Below are 22,967 nucleotides of genomic sequence, written 5' to 3' on the forward strand. Positions count from 1 at the left end.
CAGAACACTTGCTTTGCTACTAACACTGCATAATTTTCAACTGAGATGGTGTAATCTCCACACTCAGCCCACCACCAGCAAATATCCCAGATAAGATGAGGGGATCCTGCCTTAGTCCTGGCCTGCCACAAGCTCAGGTGTGTCCAAGCCAGGTTAGCTAGCTTCTCTGTGACCCCTTATCTCTAAGATGGGAGCTGTGACTTCCCCACCATCAGGTGGCTTATAAAAGTGCAAGGGGGACAAAGGGTGTGTGAGCCAGTGCCCCTATGGGGTTCTGTACATGGTGGCAGTGCCCTACCAGCTGTTCTCTGCAAATAGCAATGCTTCTTTGCCTGTTGCCCTGTCCAGGCCCATCGCTCAGGCCAGTAGGTCTGGAGGGCACCCTCGAGAAGAAAGGCGCTTTGTCTTTCTGATGAAACCCCCTACCCCATCTTGAGCTTGTTTCAGGTGTCTTTCCAGTTGAATCTGAGTTATTCACAAGGCCCAGAGGGTAGTGTGAGGTGGACAAGGAATTTTCCAGGATGGGATTTTCCTAAAGTTCACGGACAGGCTCAACCTGTCTGACTTCTCTTGGGTCCCAGAGCATCCTCCTCCACGGGGTTGACGGACTGCAGAACTGGTTTGGGAATCAGCTGTCCGCAGCTCCAGATACCCCAGAGTTCAGTTCCCAGAGTGAGTTCACAGGCTTGGAGACTCCCAGCTCCTGCCAGCCCAGGCAGCCCCTGGGGAGAGGGGGTGGGAACATTGGTGGAGCCTTCCTGAGGGAGGGGCAGCCCAGAGGCCCTCTCCTGCCTGCCTGGACCACAGGACTGCAGGTGGCAGGATCTGCATGGGGAAGCAGGTAGGGCTGGGTGGGCTGGGCCACAGGCCTCTCTCCAAATCCTGGAACCGGACACCACTCCCCTGGCCGATCTCTCTACACGTGGGGCCCGGGTGTGGGTGGATGAGGGGCAGCCAGGAAGAGCTGGAGAGGAACAGGGTCACTCACAGCCAAAGGGCCAGTCGTCCGTCCTTTCTTGCTTTGACTTTCTTTCCCACAGTGATGGGAGATGACAGAGCTGGCCGCAAAGTGTGGGAATGATCTAGAAATGCCTGAAGCAGTTGAAACTCAGGACAGCGTGCTGCTGCTGCTGCTGTTGCCAGCAGGATGATGCAGCCATTTTGCAGGAGAGCAGGGTTTTCCCTCAAGGAAAACATCTCTGGTTTTATGTTCTAGGGGTCAGCTGTCAGGGTCATCCAAGTTCAACCTATAAGCCTCCAGGGAATGACATTTCCTGTAACCACGGGGAGCTTCTTACCTGTCAGCAGTCCCAGTTGCTGAGGCTGTCGAGTCTTTCCTGCCCACCTGCCCACCCACCCACATCCCCGGGTCCTGTCACACCTGGATCCTCTGCACACTGGCGTTTGCAGGACCAAGACAGGGGGATCAGGAGGAGTCTTCTGGGGACAGGGCTGATTCATGGGGAACAGAGTTCAGAAAGCACAAGCTCTCACCGTTCTTTTACCTAAGGCCGAGAGAGGGAAGGAAGTAACCCGAGGTCACATAGGAAGACCAGGGACAGTGCACTGGGGTGGTGCCGAATCTTGGGAGTGGGAGGTGGGTGGGAGGCATCTCCCGGGGATGTGCCTTCTCTCAGATAGGTGACATCACTGACTTGTGGGGGTGAAAGGGAAAGCATCCAAGACCAGCCATGGAGGTGCTGCTTGGATCACCTCTGGGGCCTCAATTTCTGCTCCATAAAACACGGACAGCCTCATCCTTGGCCAGCCCCTCGCTGGGTGTTGTGAGGCTGCAGTGAGGCAGAGGGCACCAGTCGGTTGGGAAAGCAAAAGGCCTATTCGTGTGCCGTTCCATGATCCCATTAGGGCCCGCCATCCATAGTGCGGTGCTCTCACCCCATTTCACAGGTACACGTGTGGCCCCAGGCTACCCGCTGGGCCAGTGGCCACACAGAGTAGACGCCTGAGTTCCTGAGGTCAGACAACCACAGCCCCCAGCCCTGACGTTCTGTGGTCACATGCATCCTGTGCCGTTTCCTGGGAGGAGATGGTTCAAGAGAACTGGCAGAGGGGGGGCCCTTTCTCTGTTTCTGGGGCACCCAGCAGTGGTGGGCCCACAGAGCAGGACAGGCAGATAATTCCAGGGACAGCTTTCTTCTCAGGGGTCATGGATCAGAGCAGGAATCCTGAACCTGGCTCCTGTCCCGCCTCTTGCTGGACACACAGGGACATAGGGACTGAGGCGGGGCCGAGGGTCTGCCCGCCGCCCAGGCACTTTGCAGGCAGGAGTCCACCCAGATTAGCCCCCTGCGCTGCATGGCCTCAGCTGAGTCAGAGTGAGTGGCTGCTGGGACTTAATTCCGTGGGGGCCCTGGTCTGCCGAATTCAGAGTGTCTGGCAGAGAAAAGCAGTGGCTCCCACTGGGTGCTAGAGAACCACCCAGGACACACCCAGTGTGAAGAAGGTGGTGTGAGGCTGGGTCTAGGGCGTATGAGCCTTCTTTGTGATCCTTCTGGAGATGGGTGAAAGCAATTGCATTTTATTTGAGCTACAGTATGTAGATGGGGAGACAGAAACCTCTTAATAACAACAGAAGCAGAAACAGTTTATGCTTAGAGTCCTTCCTATATGCTCAGCATCATGTGCGTGCGTGTGTCGTAAGTCGCTTAAGTTGTGTCCGAATCTTTGCGACCCTATAGACTGTAGCCCGCCTGGCTCCTCTGTCCATGGGATTCTCCAGGCAAGAGTACTGGAGTGGGTTACCACACCCTCCTCCAGGGGATCTTCCCGACCCAGGGACTGAACCCTCATCTCCTATGGCTCCTGCGTTGCAGGTGAATTCTTCACCACTGAGCCACTGGGGAAGCCCGCTCAGCATCACACTAGCATTTTATGTGTATCAGCTCGTTTAATCCTCATGATGGCTTTGCAGGTAGGTAATATTTATTATCTGCATTTTACCAAAAGGGGAACAAGAGCACAGAGAGGTGAAGTAACTTGCCCATGGCCGCACAGCTGCTCAGTGGCGGAGCTGGGATTTGAACCCAGGTGGCCTAACTGGAGTCTGTGCTCTTAGCCACTCTGCCTTCTAAAGGCAAGAGAGAGCACGTCACAGTTTCCAGTTGAGACTCTAGCATAAGACTTGGCGTCTTGCACATGTGGTTTAAATCTCAGGCCCTTCCTTCATCTTAGGGCTCCTCACACCAGGCCTGTGAGGAGAGCTTCCTCTTATGGACTCCCCAGTTTACAGATGAGATGGAGAGGCCAGCCTAGGCTGTCATCAGCATCTAAGCAGCCCCCTTCACCATCCCTCTTGGGCCCTCACTGTTCTTCCTTTCCTCTGCCTGGATCTGCAGAGTAGAAGAACCCTGGTCCCCAGTCACCCTCCCAAGCTTCCTTGGGCAGTGGCCCCAGGCAGGACCCCATGTTTTGGGAGATAAAAGGTCAGAGGGTAGGAGGGTATGGCCTGGGTCTAGGAGGCAGAAGGAGGAGCAGCAGCAGCATCTCCAGGGAGTCTGGGGTGAGATGCTCTAGGAAGTCCCTTTGTCATCCTGGGTGTGACGGACGCATCAACATGAACACCAGTGCCCACAGCTGGCTCTTCTGCATTAACAAAAGGGTGTTGATTCTGTCATCTGCTTACCTTTCACTCCCTAATTTGGAGTGGTCGGCTGATGGGGTGTGCATGTCACAATCAGGTGTCACTTGACTTGGTGGTAGGTTTTGTTTGACGACAGCAGCAACCTGGACACATGGTGAATCAGGTTGCATTCAGGGCTGGTGCTCCTGGAACTGGGTCCCTGACCCTGAGGAATGGGGAGCTGCTGGCAGGCTTAAAAGCTAGAGGGGGCCAGGTCACGTGTATGACCCTGATCGGCTGGGTCTCAGATGCAGTGTGTCTAGTGTCTGTCTGTCTCACCGATCTTCTGCACGCTGGGTCATGTAGATGCAATACATTCTAATCTATTAGCTGTGTGTTGGCTTCATAGCCTGTGCTTGCTGCCAGGGTTGCAGAAGCGAACCCCTGGAATCCCATCCTGGCCCTCGGGGTTCACGTCTCACTGTGGAACACCCCCCCACAACTTTCCCCGGGGTAGCCTGACCCTCAGTGAAATCAGCATGTTTTCTGGGCCTCTGCCGTCTCCCAGGCCCTGTGCAGCCTCTGGGTACACAGACTGGAAAGAGGTGAACAGCACACATTTGTGGAAAAATTCCTCTGGCCGCCTTGTAGCGTGTGGGTTGGCAGGAGGCGGGACTGGAGACTGAGATAAATGATAGAACGCACTTGTCATCATTCAGGAGAGAAAGGACGGCGCTGCAGAAGGTGACTGGAACAGGCAAGAAGCAGAGGCGGCAGACTGCAAAGATAATCAGGCTCCAGTGGCCCAAGGGTGGGGCGGGGTGGGGTGCCTGTCTTCCCGAGGTGGCTTGAGGTGATCCTGGGGAATTCGAGTGGATCCAGGAACAGGAACTCAGTTGTGGCAGGGAGGAAAGGAGGAAAGGTGGGGAGGAGCCCAGCATGGAGGACTGGTTCTTCTGCCCTGACTCACCAGGCACGGCCCGTGGCCAGGCCTCCCTGCTGCGAGAGGGACCACTGAGCTCCTGCTGCCACTTCAGAGGGTCTTGTGTGGATGTAGCAAGCTAATGTATGGAAACGTTTTGAAAATGTATCATTAGTATATTTCATTGAACAGTGAACTCCATTTGCATGTTCCCAGGGGCCCTTTTTGCCACACTCTGACTCTTCCTCTCCAGCCCCCCGCAAAAAAGCATGATTTGAGGGGCTGCTGCCTGGCAGATATGCCTCCTGGGCACCCCTGAGCCCTGCCTCATCCTTGAGTCTCAGAAGCCCTCCTTCTCAACACACTCACACACTCAGAGTTCCTCTGTTCTCCAGCAGCCTTTTAGACACTAAGATGCTCTTTGATACTTAATACGCCTTTGTTTCATTTTGCGTGTAGCTTCCCCGGGCTGCAGCACATTTGATAATTCTCCTGCTTGGCCCGTACATCCAGGTCTCTGTACCCTCCTCCCCAGACGGCCTTTCATCCTCCCTGCACCACCCCCCACAGCTGCTCCCATCCCTTCCCCATTCCCAGACCTTACCAGGACTGAATATCTTGGTCTCTCACTGTCTGAATATCCCTCTGCTTGCCTTCATAGGGAACAAATGCCTTTTGTGTGTGTGTGTGTGTGTGTGTGTGTGTGGCCACATGACTATCTATGGTTTCTGGCTCCTTTTTAAACCCAAGCCCCGCCTGGCAAGGGGCAGTTTTTTGCATGTGCCCAGGCGAGCTCATCTGCCCCTTTGATGCTCTGACTCCCAGACCCCAGACTCTGCCTCCCCTCCACCCGCAAATGACTCATTATCTGCCAGTTACTCTGCTGGTCTGGAGATTACAGCTCCACCCTCCCTACCTGGAGCCCCAACGGTTCCCAGATCCAGCCATGCAGCCCTTTCCTTCTGCCGCCTCTCTCGAGTAAGACTGGCAGCCCCGCACTAGTTCATCGGATCAGCCCAGCCTGGACATCTCTTCTGCCAGGAGCTGCAGGCAGAGGCAAACACAGGGCCTGTCACTGTTTTCAGGCAGGCCACATCTCAGACAGGCCTGGACTAAGATGCCCCAGAGCTTCGCTCCAGACCTCCTCTCATTTCTACATCTGGTTTCCTTTTACTTGTCTCTAAAAGACGCTGTGGTGACACTTCTGCCAGCTATAGGGGCAGAAGCCAGGGAGCTCTTGGGGAGCAAATATCAGGAACTTGGCTCTCCCCCAGTGCCCATCCTCAGATCTGCATCCTGTGTCCTTTGTGATTCTCAGACCCCATGTTCATTTCCACTTCTCTTCCATAGATGTCTGTGCCACCTTACCATAGCCCCCTCTGGTTCAGGGGCCCCTAGACACATCTACTGGGCCCCAGGAATAGGAGACAGCCCCCTTTGTCACACTCACCATTGTTTGATGTGCCGCTGGGAAAGAAAAACACTCCACCAGTCACACCATGCTATGGCCTCGACTGTAAGGCACGTGCTGCCGGCAGATGACTTAGTTGTTTAAGCCCATGGAACCCTAGGGTCCCTTGTGGTTTTCTGGATAAGCTGCAGAGGCACATACAGGCAGTGGGAGTGTGAAAGGGCGACCTGTCTGTCTTCTCCCTGGCTGGAATCCCCTTTCTCTTCCACTGACCCCCTGGGGCTGCTGCTATATAGTCAGAGGTGGACAGAGACACCAAAGCCCATCCTGTTGGTCACTTATCTACCAATCAAGGTCAATAATACCGATCATCTTTGTAGAAAACATACATAGAGCACCTACTGTGTGCCTGATGCTGTTCCTTCATTTCATGGTGGTAACTCAGCACCTGACAGCTGGTTTGTGAGACAGGGAATAGAATGACCGCCACTGCCGTTTAGAGAAGAGGGAGCTGAGGCGCAGGAACTTAGGTGGCTTGCTCAAGGTCTCGCACGGGTGGCAGAGGCCGAGCTGGGGTGACTGTGGAGTCCGTGCCTCACCAGCTGTCCGGGTGCCGTGTGAAGGCAGAGGTGGGCGCGCAACTGAGTGGTTATTTTTCTGGGGCTGCTGTGAGTTACAGGGCCATTTGGGCCTCCATCGATCCCCCTTCTCTTTTGGCTTCTGCTTGGATGTTCCGCTGACCCTCCTTCTCTTTTGGTTGACTAACAGCACTGATTTACAGCTTACGTCCACTCTCTGAGGTGGACAGCTCCTATAAAATTCCATTTCACAGACAGGGAAACTGAGCTCCAAGCAGTGAAGCAGACAGTGTGAAATCTCCCAGCCAGAAAGCATCAGGGCACAGTTCAAGCCGGGTCTGTGGAACCCCAGAGCCAGGACACTTAGTCATCACGTCCACGGCCTGCTCACCATTGTCCCCTCTCCTCCCCTCTCCTGGGAGTATTGTAGACATCAGTGTCACCTCATCAGAGAGGCATGCTCAACTCAGCCATGTACAGACAGCCCAGATCCAGGCATACCCACAGACACACACCCAGACATTCACCCTGCCAGGCTGTCTTTCTGTCCTTGTATGATCCCCTGCCTGCCTCTGTCTGTCTGTCCTCCTGAGTCTCTGGTTTTGTGGCTGCAAATCCCCATGTGTTATCACTAACCAGCATTTGCCTCGGAACGGCTGGTGTTGTCTTGCACCATGTTGAGAGCCTGCCCTGTGTCTCTGCAGTCTGCATCTGCCCGTGTGGCCTCTGCCAGCTGGCCGCTCAGGCCAAGGGGGTGACGGGCAGTGCCTCCCTTGCTCCCTGTCCTTTCCCTCTTGGTTGTAGGAATGTGGCTGTCCTGGCATCTGTGTTGTGTCAGGGCCGCCTAATACCCACATCACATCTGCTCACAGCATCCCGGGCCCCTCTACACCAGCCCCTTTATTCTCTCTATGGAAAACCACTCTGCTAGCAATAGGAAGACAAGGGCCGTCCTTGACCAAATAGGGGAGTGGCTTGTGACATTGGAGGAAAGCTCCGAATGCCTCCCGAGGTGCCCCCAGCCCCTCCCATGGCTCGGTGGCCCCCCAGGAGGAACGCGGGCCAGGAGGGGCAGCCGTGGGCAGGGCAGGGAGCAGGCGGCACCATCTGCGGCCATCCTTTGTGCTGGCAGCCGAGCGGCCCCTCCATCGCTGTGATCCGCTGGGCCTCGTGCTTGGCGTGCAAATGAGGTTCCAGATGCCCGGTGCCCCCCCGCACAAGAAGCGGTAACTAGGGGCCTGGGAGAAGAATGGAGCAATCTGGAAATTCATTTCTGTTTGTTCCAGCCTCGATGAATAGGCCGCTTCCCGCTCCAGCTGCGGCAGATGTGTGCTGGGCACCCGCGTCGAGGGCGTTTTGCCATGATTTCTGGGCAGACAAAAGCCAGGGTGGGGGCCTCTCCTCTCTGGCACCCTCCTCCCTGAGCAGGTGGTGACATGGTGAGGCCCCCAGAGGAGGCAGGATGCAGCTCTTAAGACACAACTCGGCCACTGATCCCCTCTCCTGGAGGGAGAAACAGGTGCCCAGTTGGGAAGGGCACAGATTGTATGTCAACCTCGCTTGCCTCTTTGAGCATCTTTGCCCACTGCACAGGCCAGGCAAACATACTCAGCGATGCTGGCGGGACCCCTCACCATCCCACCCCCTCCCCACAAGAACCACTGCCCTTCCTTCGCCCTTCGGTCCCCAGCAGGCCCCTGGGAGCGTGAGCACCTCCCTCCTAGCCACCACTCAGCACGGCTGGGTGGACAGTGTTCTCCTGCTGGTCCTAAAAGCTGCCTCCTGGTCCCTGCCCACCCGGTGAGGGGCAGGAAAGAGCCTGCTGCCCTTCGAGATGCCAGGCCCCACTCTCTACACTCCTGATAGAGCCTCCCTGGGCCAGGGGCCCAGCCTGCCTCTTCGGGCCTTGGGCTACTAGGGGAGCCGATCCAAGGTCTGGGTGGTTTGAACTGGCAGCCCTGTGCCATCTCTCCAGGACCTTGTGTGTCTATGCATCTTCCCCCATTGCCCACTGAACACGGTAAAGGGTGTGACTCAGAAGAAGCAGGAGGAGTTTCTCATTGAGTCAGGGCGCTGGAGACCGTGGCCGCCTGGTTTGGAGCCCCCTCTTTGTTTTTTTTAATACTTATTTATTTGGCTATGTTGGGTCTTAGTTGCCCTGTGACATGTGGGATCTTAGTTCCCTGACCAGGGATCAAACCCACATCCTCTGCAGTGGCAGGCGGGGCTTTTAACCACTGGACCACCAGGGAAGTCCCAGTTTGGACCTTTTGAAGAGTTTCATCTCCTCCCCCACACTCTGGTTCAGCCTTGGGCTTCACCCACCAGGATACACAGCAGGGGCACCGTCTGTGTGTCTGCCCCTCCCCGCAGTGGTTGCTGTGAGCAGGTGACTTCCTCTGCCTGAGCCTCAGTCCGCTTATCTGTACAATGGGGAGAACAGCTGACACCGTAGATCACAGGGGACAGATTCAAGAAAAGGACACACAAGCGTGTTGCATTGCTCAGATGGCAGACCCTGGAGATGAGCTAGTGGGCTCCGCGTCCTGTCCTGCATCAGAAGGCTCCTGACCCCCTGACTGGGTCGACTCCTTAGAACTCCTCAGAACAGTAATTAGTCTGACTGATTACTGATGGCCAGAGCGGAGCATTGGCTGGGCTGTGATCAACCCATTTTGCTTCCACAGTCTCTGCAGTTTCCCCTTCTGCCCCCGACCACAGCCCTGGAGGAAAGACAGGGCGCGAGTCGTGACTCCTCTTTCCCTGCTAGCAAACTGAGGCCCAGAGATGGTCTGTGAGTTCCTTAGGATCAGTGACAACCCAGCCTTCCTGACTTCTGACTCCTTCCCCAAACCTCAGCTTTTGGACTGGCCAGAAACACTGACCTTGAGGGTGCTTCTGGCATCTGGTGGCCTCACTGGCACAGTTCAGGATGAAGGAAAGTCGTTCTCTCATCCTCCAACACCTAGCTTATTCTGGTATCGTTTCCTAGTTTCTGAGGCCTCCCCAAGCCTGGATGTGAAGGGTTCTCCTGTGCTTCTGCCTTTGGTGCCCCTAGCAGACTCTGGCTCAGACCCTGCCCCACCCCTGGCCACTCTGTACCCTGGAAACCCTTTGTCCTTTCAAGCATCTGTGCCCAGTAGCACAGGGACCCATCACAGTTTTGCTCGGAAGGTGGGTGTACCTGTGCTCTTCCAGGCACTTTGGGGGGAAGCAGAACTCTGCAAGCACTCCTGGGAACAGCAACAGGTTCTAGGAAGGATCCAGATTTTGTTTAAACATTGTGATTTTGGGGTCCCACTCATGGGGAGGAAGGCATGTTAAGCTAACTGTCCAGAGTCCGAGGGTGTGGGCCTCACTGATATGTGTGGGGGCAAGCAGCAGTTCCTAACCTGGGCACTCGCCGGTCTGTGCCTGGCCTCCGGCCTCTCCTTGGCCTTGCCTCTGCAGTCCTCTTCATCATCTTGACTCTCCCCTCTTTGCCGTCACACTCTGCCCTCCTCTGATTTTTTCCTTCAGCAGCGGCAGCTTTTCAGTCCTCTTTCCTTTAGATGTTAATCCCACTGTACAGGCACGAATACTGAGAGGGCGAGAATAGTGGTGTCGAGGTTGGGGCAAAGCCTGCGTGGGGAGCGCCCAGCATTGTGGGCGAGGTGGGCCAGGCGCGGCAAGGCGCAGTGGCCAGTCACGAGCTCGCTGACCATCCTGTCCTTCCTTGCAGCCCTGCTGTCCTCCTGGTGCGAGGAGCTCGGCCGCCTGCTGCTGCTCCGACATCAGAAGAGCCGCCAGAGCGACCCCCCCGGGAAACTCCCCATGCAGCCCCCCCTCAACTCCATGAGCTCCATGAAACCCACTCTGTCGCACAGGTGAGTGGGCGTGCGCCACCCGGGGTGGGGCCAGGCACCGCTTGGCTGGGTGCTGGACAGCCACCCCTCGGGCCCCCAGGTCTCCCTGGATATGCCCCCAGGTGAGAGAACTCTCAGGAAGACAGTACATTTTCTAAAATCCGGGTCCTATTTTAAATGCTCATGGGTGAGTGCTGTTTGTCCCCCATCAAAACAGAAGTTGAAAGCGCCGTCTTATCCAGCCTGACTGCTTGATCCCTTCGGTGGAGAGCTGTCTCTCCTTTAGGTTCTAGACTTTCGGCAGAAAGTTAGCATCCCTAAACCCAGAGTCTTCCCTCTTTCCTGAGCAGAGTCATAGGCAGGGCTGGAAGGGATTCAGGAAGGTCACTGGGCTGAGAGTCACAGCCCAGGCCACCCAGGCAGGAGTCAAGGGAGGCTGGGCCTTCAACACAAGGGCAGGGCCACAGAAACCCAGCATCACAGGTGATACTGGGCTTGCCAGAGGCACCAGGCACTGAGGAACTGGCCAGTCTGCCCTCCACCAACCCCAGAAGGAGCACGTGGTCAGGACCGGCAAGTGTCCTAGTTAATTATCTTGCAGGTCCCTCGCTGAGCAGGGCTGTTCTCTCAGAGCTCTCTGCAGGCTGACCCTGGAACAGCAGTGCCTGCTGTGCTGTCTGCTCTCCCAGTGCGAGTCCCTGCTGACCACAGGGAGGGGCATTTGCAGTCGGCACTCCACACTCATTACCCAGCCTGACCGCGGCACCTGCAGCCCAGAGCGCACTGCAGGAGACCAGGGTCACACCATCAGGGCGCTGCCGGGAAGTCGGGTACTGGCCATGCTCATAGATCGAATTAGAGGCGATTGATTCTTGGAGCCAAAAGAGGCGCTTAGAGCTCCTCGGGTCCAGCACTTGCTTGGGCAGGGTGGGGGTTGGTTCCCTGCCTCACTCCAAAGCGCTTTCACCACCTAGCAGCCCCCCACCCCTCCGCTCCCTCATCACACCCTCGGTCTGACAGCTCAGACACTTAGAGCAGCCCCCTTCTAGGGGTGGGAAACTATTGGCCTTTTAGGCCAGGGTACTTTTTATGGTGCAGGACTTTGTGGGGCGTGTCGTGTCTTGCTTCCTGCCCACTTAATCCCTATAGTGACCCCCCAGGCATTGCTAAAGCACTCTCTAAAGGACAGAGATATCACCTGTGGTTGAGGCCGAACCCTTCTTCATCCACCTTCCCCCACTTGACCCCGGCCTGGCTAGAAGCCACCGGTCTTCTCCGGCTGAATGCTGCCAGCCACTGAACACAGGCAGTGCAATCCAAGCCACACACTTTGCATTTACCCTTGTTACCTTTTAGCTCCTTAACTCTCTGTCCTGCCAGAATCATCCTGCCTCTCAGCATCCCACATCTCCTGTCCTTCTCAACCACCCCTCCTCTGAGCCATTTCAGTAAAGCTGCTGCTGCTGATGCAGGCCAGCTCCTCTGGAGGCCTGCCACAGACCTGCCTGGCCATGACCACAACCAGCCCTTGGCCAGGTCTCTGCTGAGTTGAGCTGAAAGCACGAGACTACCTGGTGCTGGGGTTAAACAGATGAAGGGGGTCTCTGCTCCAGGAGCTGGGAGATCAAGGCAAAGCTAGGGTTTAGTGACAGACAGGTTGGCTTTGGGGTTCTCTAGGAGGAAGGTAGCCAGGCTGAGACAGTTAAGAGGCTGCCCAGAGGAGGTAGACCTTGACCTTGAAGGGCTTGGATGGCATTCCAGAATTCAAACTGGCTTTTTAAAAAAATGCTGTGACTGAAGAGCCACTGTCTGGCACCCAGTGCTCTGCTACCAACCCCGCTTCAGCCTCCTGTGCATGCCCATGGGATGCTAGAGAGGACAAAGCCGTGGCCTCTGAGAGAAGGGAGAGCTCTGCCTGCGGGTAGACTTGCTAAGTGTTGATGAATAGCAGCACAGCAAGGCAATGGGCATTCTGGACAATATCCTTCACTCCAGTGGCAGAACTGGGAGGGAAACCCGAGTGGGACAGTGTCTTCCCCAAGAACACAGAGCCAGGAAGGGGCAGGGCAGTGAACCACACACAGCGCTCTGCCCTTCACCCCCCTCCCCGCTGGCCATTCAAGACCAGTGACATAGTCGTTGGGTTTCTAGTCATTAACCCAATCCTGATCCACACCTCGCCCCATTTCCCAATTTATAGTGGGGCAGTTGAGACCAGAAAGAGGTGTCATCTGTTGAACAAGGTCCAACTCACATCCCTTCAGGCCAGAGCTGTTCCGAGGGCATGTTGTGGCCTGTGATTGGAGAGTCTCTCATTTTTAGAGAAACTCTACTGGGGTGCCTCACCTTCTAAGTCCCTCCTGTAATTTCCCAAACGAGAAGGAAAGGAAGTGGAAGAGAAAGTCAGGTACTGTCACAGTAGGAAACTCTATGCCTGCCCTCCTCCACAGCTGTGTCGGGTGACTTAGAGGGAGGAAGCTCCTCTCTGCCTTTCATTAAGGAAACTTTGGGTCGGGGGTGAGCTTAGGGACCCTGCATGTTCATGATTCAGTACTTGGAGGTGCGTGGCTGTTCCAAGACACAGGGGTCCTTGTCTGAATTCTTGAGGACAAGCAAACAGGAAAGGGTGAGGGAGCCAAGATGCTCGAAGTCCCAGGCTGTTGGGTGGGGAGGCTGTGACTGTTGTATTTCTGTAGTTCAGGCATCGCGGTCACATCCATTACAGGCCATGGAGGTCAGCACTGCAGCATCACTCTGTGAGTCAGAACCTGTGCCTCTGGAACCAGCTTCTGAGCATGTCGGCAGTCGGGAGGAACCCTGGGTACCCACATGTTTGGCTCGAGCTCAGTGGTTTGTGGAGCACTGTGGGGTCGTCCCTGTCTGGTCCTGACCACTGAGCTGTCGACAGGCAGTCCTTCCACTTTCCAGACACCCACAGAGCGTTGCATAGAAGGGACACGGGAAAGGTCAGTCCAGGTCCCTTAGTAGTCCCTGCCGTGACCCAGACTGATGCCTACAAAGATTTCTGCCTTCTCTCAGATTTTTAATGAGTGACTCAAAAAGCCATTGTGATTAACACATTGTCCTTATGCAAATCAGTGCCACAAAGGTAATTGAAAGCCTAACAAATCTTGTTTACACTCTTAATTTGATTACAATCAAAGTCCACCAGAGCTGGGGAAGCCTCCAAGACCAAGGGGTGCCAACCTTCCTCTTCCAGGTGAGGGGTTTGCAGCTCCCGGAGGGGAGTTTCCTGGGAGGGGCCTTGGGGCTCCCCTTGGGTCCTCGGCAGGCCCAGGGCTGCTGTCTGTGCAGCTGGTGGGGTACACGCCCTGGAGCCAAGCTGCTGGGCATCTAGTTTCAGCTCTGCTGTCTCCTTGGTGGGTCACTTTGGGCTGTTCTGTAGCCTCTCTCTCTGCCTCACTTTCCTCATGTGTAAACATGGAGCAACCACAGCACGGGTCTTAACAACACACTTATCTGCCTGGGCACAGGTCGCTCCACACACGAGTCATTGTTCTCTGAACCTTCAGCCGGGTGCCACCAGACTCAAATGTCCTCATTCACAGCCAGCTAACAAAGAAGGGACCAAGTAAAGCTGACCCCTGGTGCTTGTCTTTCCTTGGTACCATCACACCGCCTTTACCACGTTCATTTTTAGCTCTTTTTTTGCACAGCCACACCGAAAGCTCAGTTTGTTCTAGATCCCCCTCTTACCCCCAGGAAAAAAGAAGCAAAGAAAGGGAGGTTGGAGGATCTATAAATCCTGCTCCATCAGTTCCAGATTGCCAAGATGCAAGGATCTTTTCCTTTCCTCCTTCCTCTGGAAAAAATTTAAAACCCTCTAATACGCAGTTAGCTGCACAAGTTCCTCTCCGAGTTTCACCGCAGGGAGGGAAGGAAGCGGTCCCCAGTAATTGTGATGATGGAGAGCGCTGTTAATGGTCCCCCTAAATTAAAGGGGGTGGGAGCTTCAGCTCCTCACTGGCTCGGTGTTTCATTAGTGGTAACGCTCCAGCCTTGCACAGAGACGGGACCAATATAGCCAGATCAGGGAAATTAATTAGGGTTTGACAATACCCGTAATAGGAATTTGTTATTTCCCCCAAATAAAGTGGCTGTTAGAAGTGCAAGGGAAGAGATAACTCAGCCCTCCCTTCTTCTTCCCTCCGTGAGTGTCTGTGTAGATACTTTCACAGGAGGTGCCCAAGAACCGGCAGTCATTGCGCCCTCTTTACTCATTTTCTCAAATTTAGCAAACATCGGTCAGTGCCCATGGGGCTGGCAAATAGACAGATAAACTGTCCGCTGTAACTGCAGTGCGAAGAGCTCTTCGTAAAATATATGAAAAAAAAAAGTGCTGAAGGAACAGAGGAAAATGCCCTTGGTGTTCTGCATTGGAGAGTCACCATAGGGAACATCCAGGCTGGGCTTCAAAGTATAGATAGGAGTTTGCTAGATAGAGAAAGAAGGCAGAGGAACACTGAGGAGAGCCTCGGAACACAAGTTCACCAGGCAGGGATGATAATAACACCCCCTCCCATTGATAGCCTATTTGCAAAACTTCTAAGCGCCATCATTGTATCATCGAATAAATATGAGTACTTTCATCCCATTGGAGCTGGAGAAATGGAGAGAAAGGTATCCATACAGCTGAGCAGCGACTGACTGCGAGGCACTGGACTAAACTGTACCTGTGCTTGTATGTTTCATCCTGAAAGAGTATCAGTCCCACTTTACAGATGGGAACGTTGAGGCTGACTTAAGTAACGTTTCTCAGGTCGTAGGAATCATCAGTGGCCAACCATAGTCAAAGAATCTTAAGTTCAGAGCCTAGATAGTTAACCACTGGGCTGAGAGGCCTCCCTCCGCCATTTGAACATTAGCTAAAAAAAGTTTAGTCAGAGCCCTTGAATATTTGCCAATACACTCAGTCCAGGCCAAAGCTAGTGATGTGATGTATTAAAGTGTTTTTTCCTGGGACACTGTTTGGGTTTCGTCTGCAGCCAGTCTTTGAAGCATGACTTTATGTCCCCTGTATGGCCTCACTGGGTGGCTTCTGAAAGACAACTTCCCCAAGAATGTTTGGGAAGCTCTGCCCCTTCTTGGAGTTCTCGTGGACTTCTGGATCAGCTTTGTAATGCGTGCTTGCTTGCAGCATTGCCATCTTTGTACAGGGAAGTGCCACCTTACCGGACTTGAAGCTCCCTGTTGTTGTTCAGTTGTTGAGTTGTGTCCGACTCTTTGCCACCCGATGGACTGCAGCACGCCAGACTTCCCTGTCCTTCACTATCTCCTGGAGTTTGCCCAATCTCACATCCACTGAGTCAGTAATGCCATCCAACCATCTCATCCTCTGTCATCCCCTTCTCCTCCTGCCTTCAATCTTTCCCAGCATCAGGGTCTTTTCCAGTGAATCAGTTCTTTGCATCAGGTAGCCAAAGTATTGAAGCTTCAGCATCAGTCTTTCCAATGAACGTTCAGGGTTGATTTCCTTTAGCATTGGCCAGACCCACTGTCAGCCTTGTCCTCAGTTAGCCCTGTGAGACTGGGAGCCTCAGATCCTATGAGAGGCATCTGTTGAGCCCACTTCAAGGGATCACATGAGTTCTTAGGTGAAAGTCGCTTCACACAGTTCCTTGCATGTAAAAGCCTCTCAGTGAATCATAATAATGATACTAGCAGCCAGTAGTTTCAGGGTGCGGGAGCTGTGCTGGGCCTTGCCTTACCCATGTGAGCTCACTAAATCCTCATGACTGCCTCTGAGAGAGGGGCTATTCTTATCTCTGGGTGTGGTGAGGGGTGGCCTCAGTGGACACAGAGGCATCATGAGAGTGTAGCCACTTCATTAGCTTTCCTCTGTCCCCCTCCCTGGATGGTAGGGCCTCTCCCTTCCTGAGTGGCAGTGCCCATGGAGTCACAAGCGCACTGTAGGTGGTCAGCAGTCAGGCTGAATGAGTGAATGCATTCATTCATTCTCAGACATCGCTCTGGGGGCTGGCACAGAGGGGTGGTGTTTCTCTTTGGCACTTTGGTTAGTAGAGGCTTCCTGAGCCCTGCAGGTATGTGAGGACACCATGCCAGGCACAGGTAGCTGGAGAACTCAGGGCTTCTGGGGCAGAAGGAAAAGGGCAGGGAGATAGTCGGGCCCCAAGCATATGAGGAGCAAGTGGAGCTCAGGTCAGTGGACGTAGTGAGGGCTTCCTGCTAGAGGCAGCCTTTGGAGGAAGAGCTAAAGATGAGTTGTTTAGGGTAAGGATGGCGCATACCAGACCTACATCTGGAAGCCCAGAGGTAGGGGAGTGGCTGCCCTGGGTTGGGAGTTGCTCGGCAGGTAGAACACTGCTGAGGTTGCTAGTGGTTCTGGCATTGGTGCCTCTGCAGGTGGGGCAGGTTTGGCTGGACAGGACTGTGGCTGATGGCCTGAGACCAGGCCAGGCCGGATTGGAGGTGTGCAGACCTGGGCAGGACGACTCAAAGTGGATTCTCAGATCCCAGGGGGCCTCCCTCTGAGCTGAGACCAGCTATGAACAGGAGGACAGCAGTGGTTCCTGTGGGCGGCCCTGAAATGCCGGGGACCTGTGACCCGGGCTGAGTGTACATGCTGGTGAAATAGTACTTGCGGAGGAGGGACACAGCCTCAGGGCACCCCCAGACCCCTTGACCTCCTCTTCATTACCCTGAGCCCCTCCCACCCTGATTGGACCCAGGAGCCTGGCTTGTCCTTGATACTCAGCCCCGGGAGCCAAGTGGGCCTCCTCCCCTCCCCCGACGGCAGTGTCTGAGTCTGGGCAGAGGCGTCGGCAGGCTGACTGCCACCATGGGCCTGTGGGGGCGAGCAGCTCCCCCGCGCCAGCGGGCGCCGTCTCCCCAGGAGATGAGTCACAGCCGTGTCGGTGCGCCTGCCACTTCTGCTTCTGCAGCAGGTGCGAGGGGGGCGAGCCAGTCCCCGCCACCACCCCTACGTGCGGGTGCCCGTCTCCTCCTCCACTATGCACAGCATCGTGCCAGTGGGGCCCCTCTGTGTGCACACACACATACGTGTCCCCCCACACACACACCGAGTCTACATCTGGGCTCTGGGGTGAACCTTCCAGCCAGACGGCAAGATGCCCGGTTTGGGAACCCGGGTTAAGTTTGCTTCTCACTAAGCCTGGGGTGGAGGGGACAAAACAGGAAGGAGCCGGTTTCCGCCCACAAGGCCCACCCACAAGCTACAGGGCAGTTGGGAGCTTGTTCACAGGCCTGTATCCCGGTGAGCCGGGGCCTCCCCGCCTGAGGTGGTGAGGCAGCAGCTGGTGGCTCAGGGGGAGCTCCCAGGGGCCCTGCTTCCTGAGTCTGCCAAGTAAGAACCTCGGCCACGAGCAGATTCAGCCTGGAGGGCTGGCGGGAGTTTGTGGGGCAGCATTTCTGGGGAGAGAGGACGGACTTCGGCCTGGGCTCTGCTCAGTTTAGTTTAGTCCAGGCACATGTAGGACAAGGGCTCCACAGGAGGGAGGGTGTCCAGGGGTCTCCTCTTTGTTGTTTAAAACTGTAGCCTGCGCAGCCTCCCTGTGAGACTGGAATGGCAACCTTGGGACTGGGTGCTACCCTGGGGTCCCCAGCGACCTCCTGGGAGGGCCAGGCTGCTTCCAGCCCAGCTGTGCCGAGGAGCAGGCTCTGCTTGTTCTCCTGTGCTTCTCCTTCCTGCCCAGGCTCTCTGGGCTCCCAGGCCCCCCAGCAGCACCCCCAGGTATAGAGAGCATGAGCTGTCGGTCACCTTTGGTCTGTTCCTCTGGGCCTCACGCCCCTGCCGCTGACCCGCATCACATCTGGGCTGCAGAGGGAGGAGGCAGGCAGAGGAGGTTCCCTGAGCAGGGCTCCTCAGCCCCCAGCTCTAGGCTCACTGTTTTCCTCCCAGAAGTCGTGAGTAATGCTGAAGTCACTCACTGTCACTCTCCAGTTAAGAAAGACTGTTTGTTTGCAGTCTCCTGTCAGAGCCACATCATCAGACTTAGGCCATGGAGGCCTGTGTTCAGACTTACCTGCCTGAGACCAGTGGGCTTCCCAGGTGGCGCTCGTGGTAAAGAAGCCACCTACTAACGCAGGAGACATAGGGACTGAGTTCGATCCCTAGGTCAGAAAGATTCCCTGGAGGAGGGCATGGCAACCCACTCTAGTAATCTTGTTCGGAGAATCCTATGGACAGAGAAGCCTGGAGGGTATGGCCCATAGGGTCGCAAAGAGTCAGACGCGACTGAAGCAACTTAGCAGGCACACCTGAGACTCTCAGCAATGCGCAGATTTACCCCATGATCCAGGGTGCATGTGTGCTCATGTACAACATCAGGAAGTCAGTTCAAAGGGTGATATTCCTCCTTACTCTGTGCTCACACTTGATAGCTTTCTGTTTTATTCCCTCCGTTTTCCCCCTCATGCTGGTTCAATGTTGCAACACACTTCATGTGTCATGACCTGCAGTTTGAAGACCAAATAGAATGGGGGTGGGGATAGGTTTTGTTCTTACGCCCATTTAACAGAGGAGGAGACTGAGTACAGACAGGCTTGGAAGTTCGCACTGGGGCTCCGAGCCAGGGAGGGGCAGGACTTGTACCCAGGGAACCAAAAACAAACAGGTGACAGTGAGAGGAAAAGGGAACAGGGGTGGAGTTGCTCTTCCCCAGGAGGTCAGGGCAGCAGCTCCAGTGAGGTGACTTCTGAGCAGAGACAGGAAGGAAGCCAGGGGCTGTCCAGGCAGAGAGGGTGTCCGGGCAAGGGAAGAGCAAGCATGGGTAGCCAGTGACACCGTCCTCCCTTCAGTCTGACCTGACTTGACCAACATGACCGAGGGCCCTGCCTGGCAAGGAGCAGTACACAAGGCTCAGACCCCCACTGCCTCAAACCTGGGGTCCCCTGCCCCTCTGTCCCACAGGCCTGCACCTGAAAAGTCTGGAAGTCTGACCTCCAGGGCCTAAGCTGGCTGCTCTGCTAGGGTTCAGGTGTCTCCAGGCGTGAGTGAGCGCATTGGTCCTCTGCTGACTTCCTGTGATGAAGAGGCGTGAGGTGCTTTCCTAGCAAGCCACGCTCCTCCAGAGCCCGCTTCCCCCTCCTGCCCCTGCTGCCTTGCCGACCTCAGCCCGGTCGGAATGCCGTGGGCAGCGGCGGTAGCACAGACGTGGGTGCTCGGTGCTTCTTCTCTTTCTGGGGCCGCTTCTGGGATTTTCTCTCTGTGAGCAGTGCTAGAAAAGTCAGCGTAGAACGGACTCCAGGGGACAGGCTGCCCCAGCCCGGCACTCCTGGGGACTGGGACCCTGGTGGGTCCTCTATGCTGCTGCCTCGCCGGCTCCTTCTCGAGCTCGTGCCCCTGCTCCCCTCCCTGGGGTCTGCTGGACCCCACTCTCCATCTGTGCCATGGCAACTAGTAGAGAGCTATTATTGAGCATGTATGATGTGAAGGGCCAGGCATGGGGCCCTGCTTCTGCTGACTGGGGGCTCCTGGGGAGATGTCATTGAACAAGGTGGGTACTGCTGGGACTAGAGAGGAGGCTGGGGCGGTGGAGGAATGGCTGGGGTGGGGGTCAGCTCCTGGAGAAGTGAGAGCCAAGGTGGTAAGCAGGGTAGGGTGGGATTAGTCCGTGGGATAAACTGCTCTGCAGTGTGAGTTGGGACTTTGTGAACACTGGAAGCCACTGAAGGTCTTTGATTGTATCTCAGGTATCCGAGGGAGATTAGTTTGGCGGGATGTGCATGAGAGTTTCGGAGAAGGCAATGGCAAGCCACTCCAGTACTATTGCCTAGAAAATCCCATGGATGGAGGAGCCTGGTGGGCTGCAGTCCATGGGGTCGCTAGGGGTCGGACACGACTGAGCGACTTCACTTTCACTTTCCACTTTCACACATTGGAGAAGGAAATGGCAACCCACTCCAGTGTTCTTGCCTGGAGAATCCCAGGGACGGGGGAGGCTGGTGGGCTTCCGTCTATGGGGTCACACAGAGTCGGACACAACTGAAGTGACTTAGCAGCAGCAGCAGCATGAGAATTTGGGTGGGAGCAAGGGAGGAAGCACAGCAGGGAGGCCAGTACCTGTCATCTGGGAAGAAAAAGCAACTTGAGGACCCTCCTTCCAAAGGCCAAGTCAGCTGAGCAGGGCGGCCAACTCACCATGAGGGCTTAGGAGGAGAGAAGAGCCAAGACTCAGATTGGGGCCCTGCTGACCTTTTCTGAGAAGTGCAAGTTAGTTGCTCAGTCGTGTCCAACTCTTTGCGACCCCTTGGACTGTAGCCTGCCAGGCTCCTCTGTCCACGGGATTTCCCAGGCAAAAATACTGGAGTGGGTTGCCATTTCCTCCCCCAGAGAATCTTCCCGACCCAGGGATCAAACCTGGGTCTCCTGCATTGCAGGCAGATTCTTTATCATCAGAGCCACCAGGGAAGCCCTTTCTGAGAAGGGATGGGTAGTTTTGAGGGGAAGTTGGTGCCAAGAAACCAGGGCTGTTTCTGAAGAACTTCTTAGAGCAGCTTGTGGTCAAAGGCAGAGCTTAAACTGAGCTGCAGGCCTCTTCTTCCATAGCATGACGTGTGAACTTGGTCTCACAGGAGACAGACAACCATGGGGGTGGCACCTCCGCAGTGATGACGGGAGAGCTGGTCACTGTCACACAACAGGATGCCGTGCCAGGCTCAGGGGATCCAGAACGGAGAAGGGCCAGGAGCCGCAGAGCATGGTGGGGTGATGGGGCATGCCGCCCTCTGAACCTGTGTCTGCAACACCCCTGAGGACCCTCCTCTGTCTCTCTCTGCAGTGATGGGTCATTCCCCTATGACTCTGTCCCTTGGCAGCAGAACACCAACCAGCCTCCCGGCTCCCTGTCCGTGGTCACCACGGTTTGGGGAGTGACCAACACATCCCAGAGCCAGGTAAGAATCTGTCATCCCTCCAGCCATAGCCCCTTCCAGGGGGGACCATCCATCATGGTCACCTTGCCATGCTGGAAAGACCAGCTGTCAGGGCACACCCAGCTGTGGACACGCCTCTATCCAGGATGGGCCCACACCTGCCCCAGGAGGATGGCACCTGGCCCTGTACACTGCCCCAGCTCTAGGGCCTTGCTGGGGCAATGGCTTTCACCTGACAGAGCAAAGGGTTCTTTCCTGGCTCGCGTTTACTTAGGTTGGATTAGCAGGAGAACTTCCTGGGTGTTATTGAGTTCAGTGCCCCGACACCTGGAGTCTTTGGCCCTGGATGGCCTGGGTTATATTTCAGCGAAAGACTGAGCCTCAAACTTGTGACAGACTCCGCCCAACCTCCCTGTCTACCGTGCCCCCCGCTCTTGTTCCTTCCTCTTTCCTCCACGCCTTCCCGCCGCCCAGCCACGTGAATGGCTCAGGGCCACTTGCCGCCCTGGAGAGAACCAGCGCACTTTATCTGCAGTCTTGGACCACAGGGCGTCCCTCGGCCAGGGCCCTGCCGCCCTCCAGAGCTGGAGGGTTGGGCTTCCCTTGGCCCTCACAGAGCAGCAGTGCAGGGCCTCCGTGTGGCCTGACCCCAAGGCATCCAGGCTGCTTTGTAGGATGGGAAGACTGAGAAGTCCAGGCCTTTCCCAACTGCAGCCAGCTGCAGGACCAGCCTCACCTTGTTCCACCCTGGGCTGACGTTCTCATCTACAAAGCCCGCCTCCAGGCTGGGTTACCTGCTTCTAATACTGTGTACACTGTGCCAGCGGAAATTGAAAAGCCCCCTGCCCTTTTCCTGCTCCTCTTTCTCTGCTGTCTTCCCTCTTTTCATGCTTCCTCCACCCCCACCCCAGCCCTCTGCCATTTCTCCTTTTCCCTCCCTACACCACTTGGGGTACCCACGTGGGTGACAGCCGCTCTCTCTGCCCACAGGTCCTTGGGAACCCTATGGCCAATGCCAACAACCCCATGAATCCAGGCGGCAACCCCATGGCGTCGGGCATGACCACCAGCAACCCCGGCCTCAACTCCCCACAGTTTGCTGGGCAGCAGCAGCAGTTCTCGGCCAAGGCCGGCCCCACTCAGCCCTACATCCAGCAGAGCATGTACGGCCGGCCCAACTACCCCGGCAGCGGGGGCTTCGGGGCCAGGTGAGCAGGGCCGGCCTGCAGGTCACATGCGGCGCAGCTGGGTTGCGTTCTGAGGGCCATCAGCCCATGGGATTAAAGGACAGGCTTCTCATTCCTCCGAATGACACTAATCTGTCGCACCTTTACAAGCTGGGAGACACCAAGAGAGCTGGGGTGCAGGAGGGTCCGCGCTGCCGTGCTGCTTGTGGAGGCGGAAGTGCGCAGGGACTGGAGTCCCGCGGTTCAGGAGTAAAGGGAGGGAGACGGCAAGGAACCCCAGGAAGGCACTCCGGGGACATGGGGTGGGGCAGAGCCGCCCCATTCCTCCCCTCGCTGCCCATCCTGCCCTGTCCAGGACTGCCCCGTGGCCTCACCCCTTCCAGATCCCCAGGGCTGACCGCAGCCCTGCCAGGTGTCAGTGCTGTGGGGCCTCCTGGTTAACAGAGCTGCATGCCCATCCTGCCATCCCCTGCCGGTGGCCATGGGCCAGTGGCTAAGGTTCTCTAAGACTCGGTGTCCTCCTCCAGGAAATGGGCTCACTGGGGTGGCCGAGAGAGCCATGACCTAGG

At 56.0% G+C, this 22,967-nt stretch overlaps 1 protein-coding gene across 7 annotated transcripts in view; it reads left to right on the forward strand.

Annotated features, from left to right (window-relative positions):
* ZMIZ1 (zinc finger MIZ-type containing 1) overlaps window positions 1-22,967 on the forward strand; it is a 150,727-nt gene that overhangs the window by 103,728 nt on the left and 24,032 nt on the right. For all 7 annotated transcript variants that reach the window (XM_055425350.2, XM_055425354.2, XM_055425353.2 and 4 more), the window contains 3 exons: window positions 10,213-10,357; window positions 21,118-21,232; window positions 22,202-22,419. In XM_055425350.2, coding sequence (XP_055281325.1) covers window positions 10,213-10,357; window positions 21,118-21,232; window positions 22,202-22,419 — 478 coding nt within the window. The remainder of the gene's footprint in view (window positions 1-10,212; window positions 10,358-21,117; window positions 21,233-22,201; window positions 22,420-22,967) is intronic.

The sequence above is a fragment of the Moschus berezovskii genome, chromosome 12 (assembly GCF_049115385.1).
Source record: "Moschus berezovskii isolate FMDL1 chromosome 12, NW_MosBer_1.0, whole genome shotgun sequence".
In the NCBI taxonomy this organism is placed as follows: Eukaryota; Metazoa; Chordata; class Mammalia; order Artiodactyla; family Moschidae; genus Moschus; species Moschus berezovskii.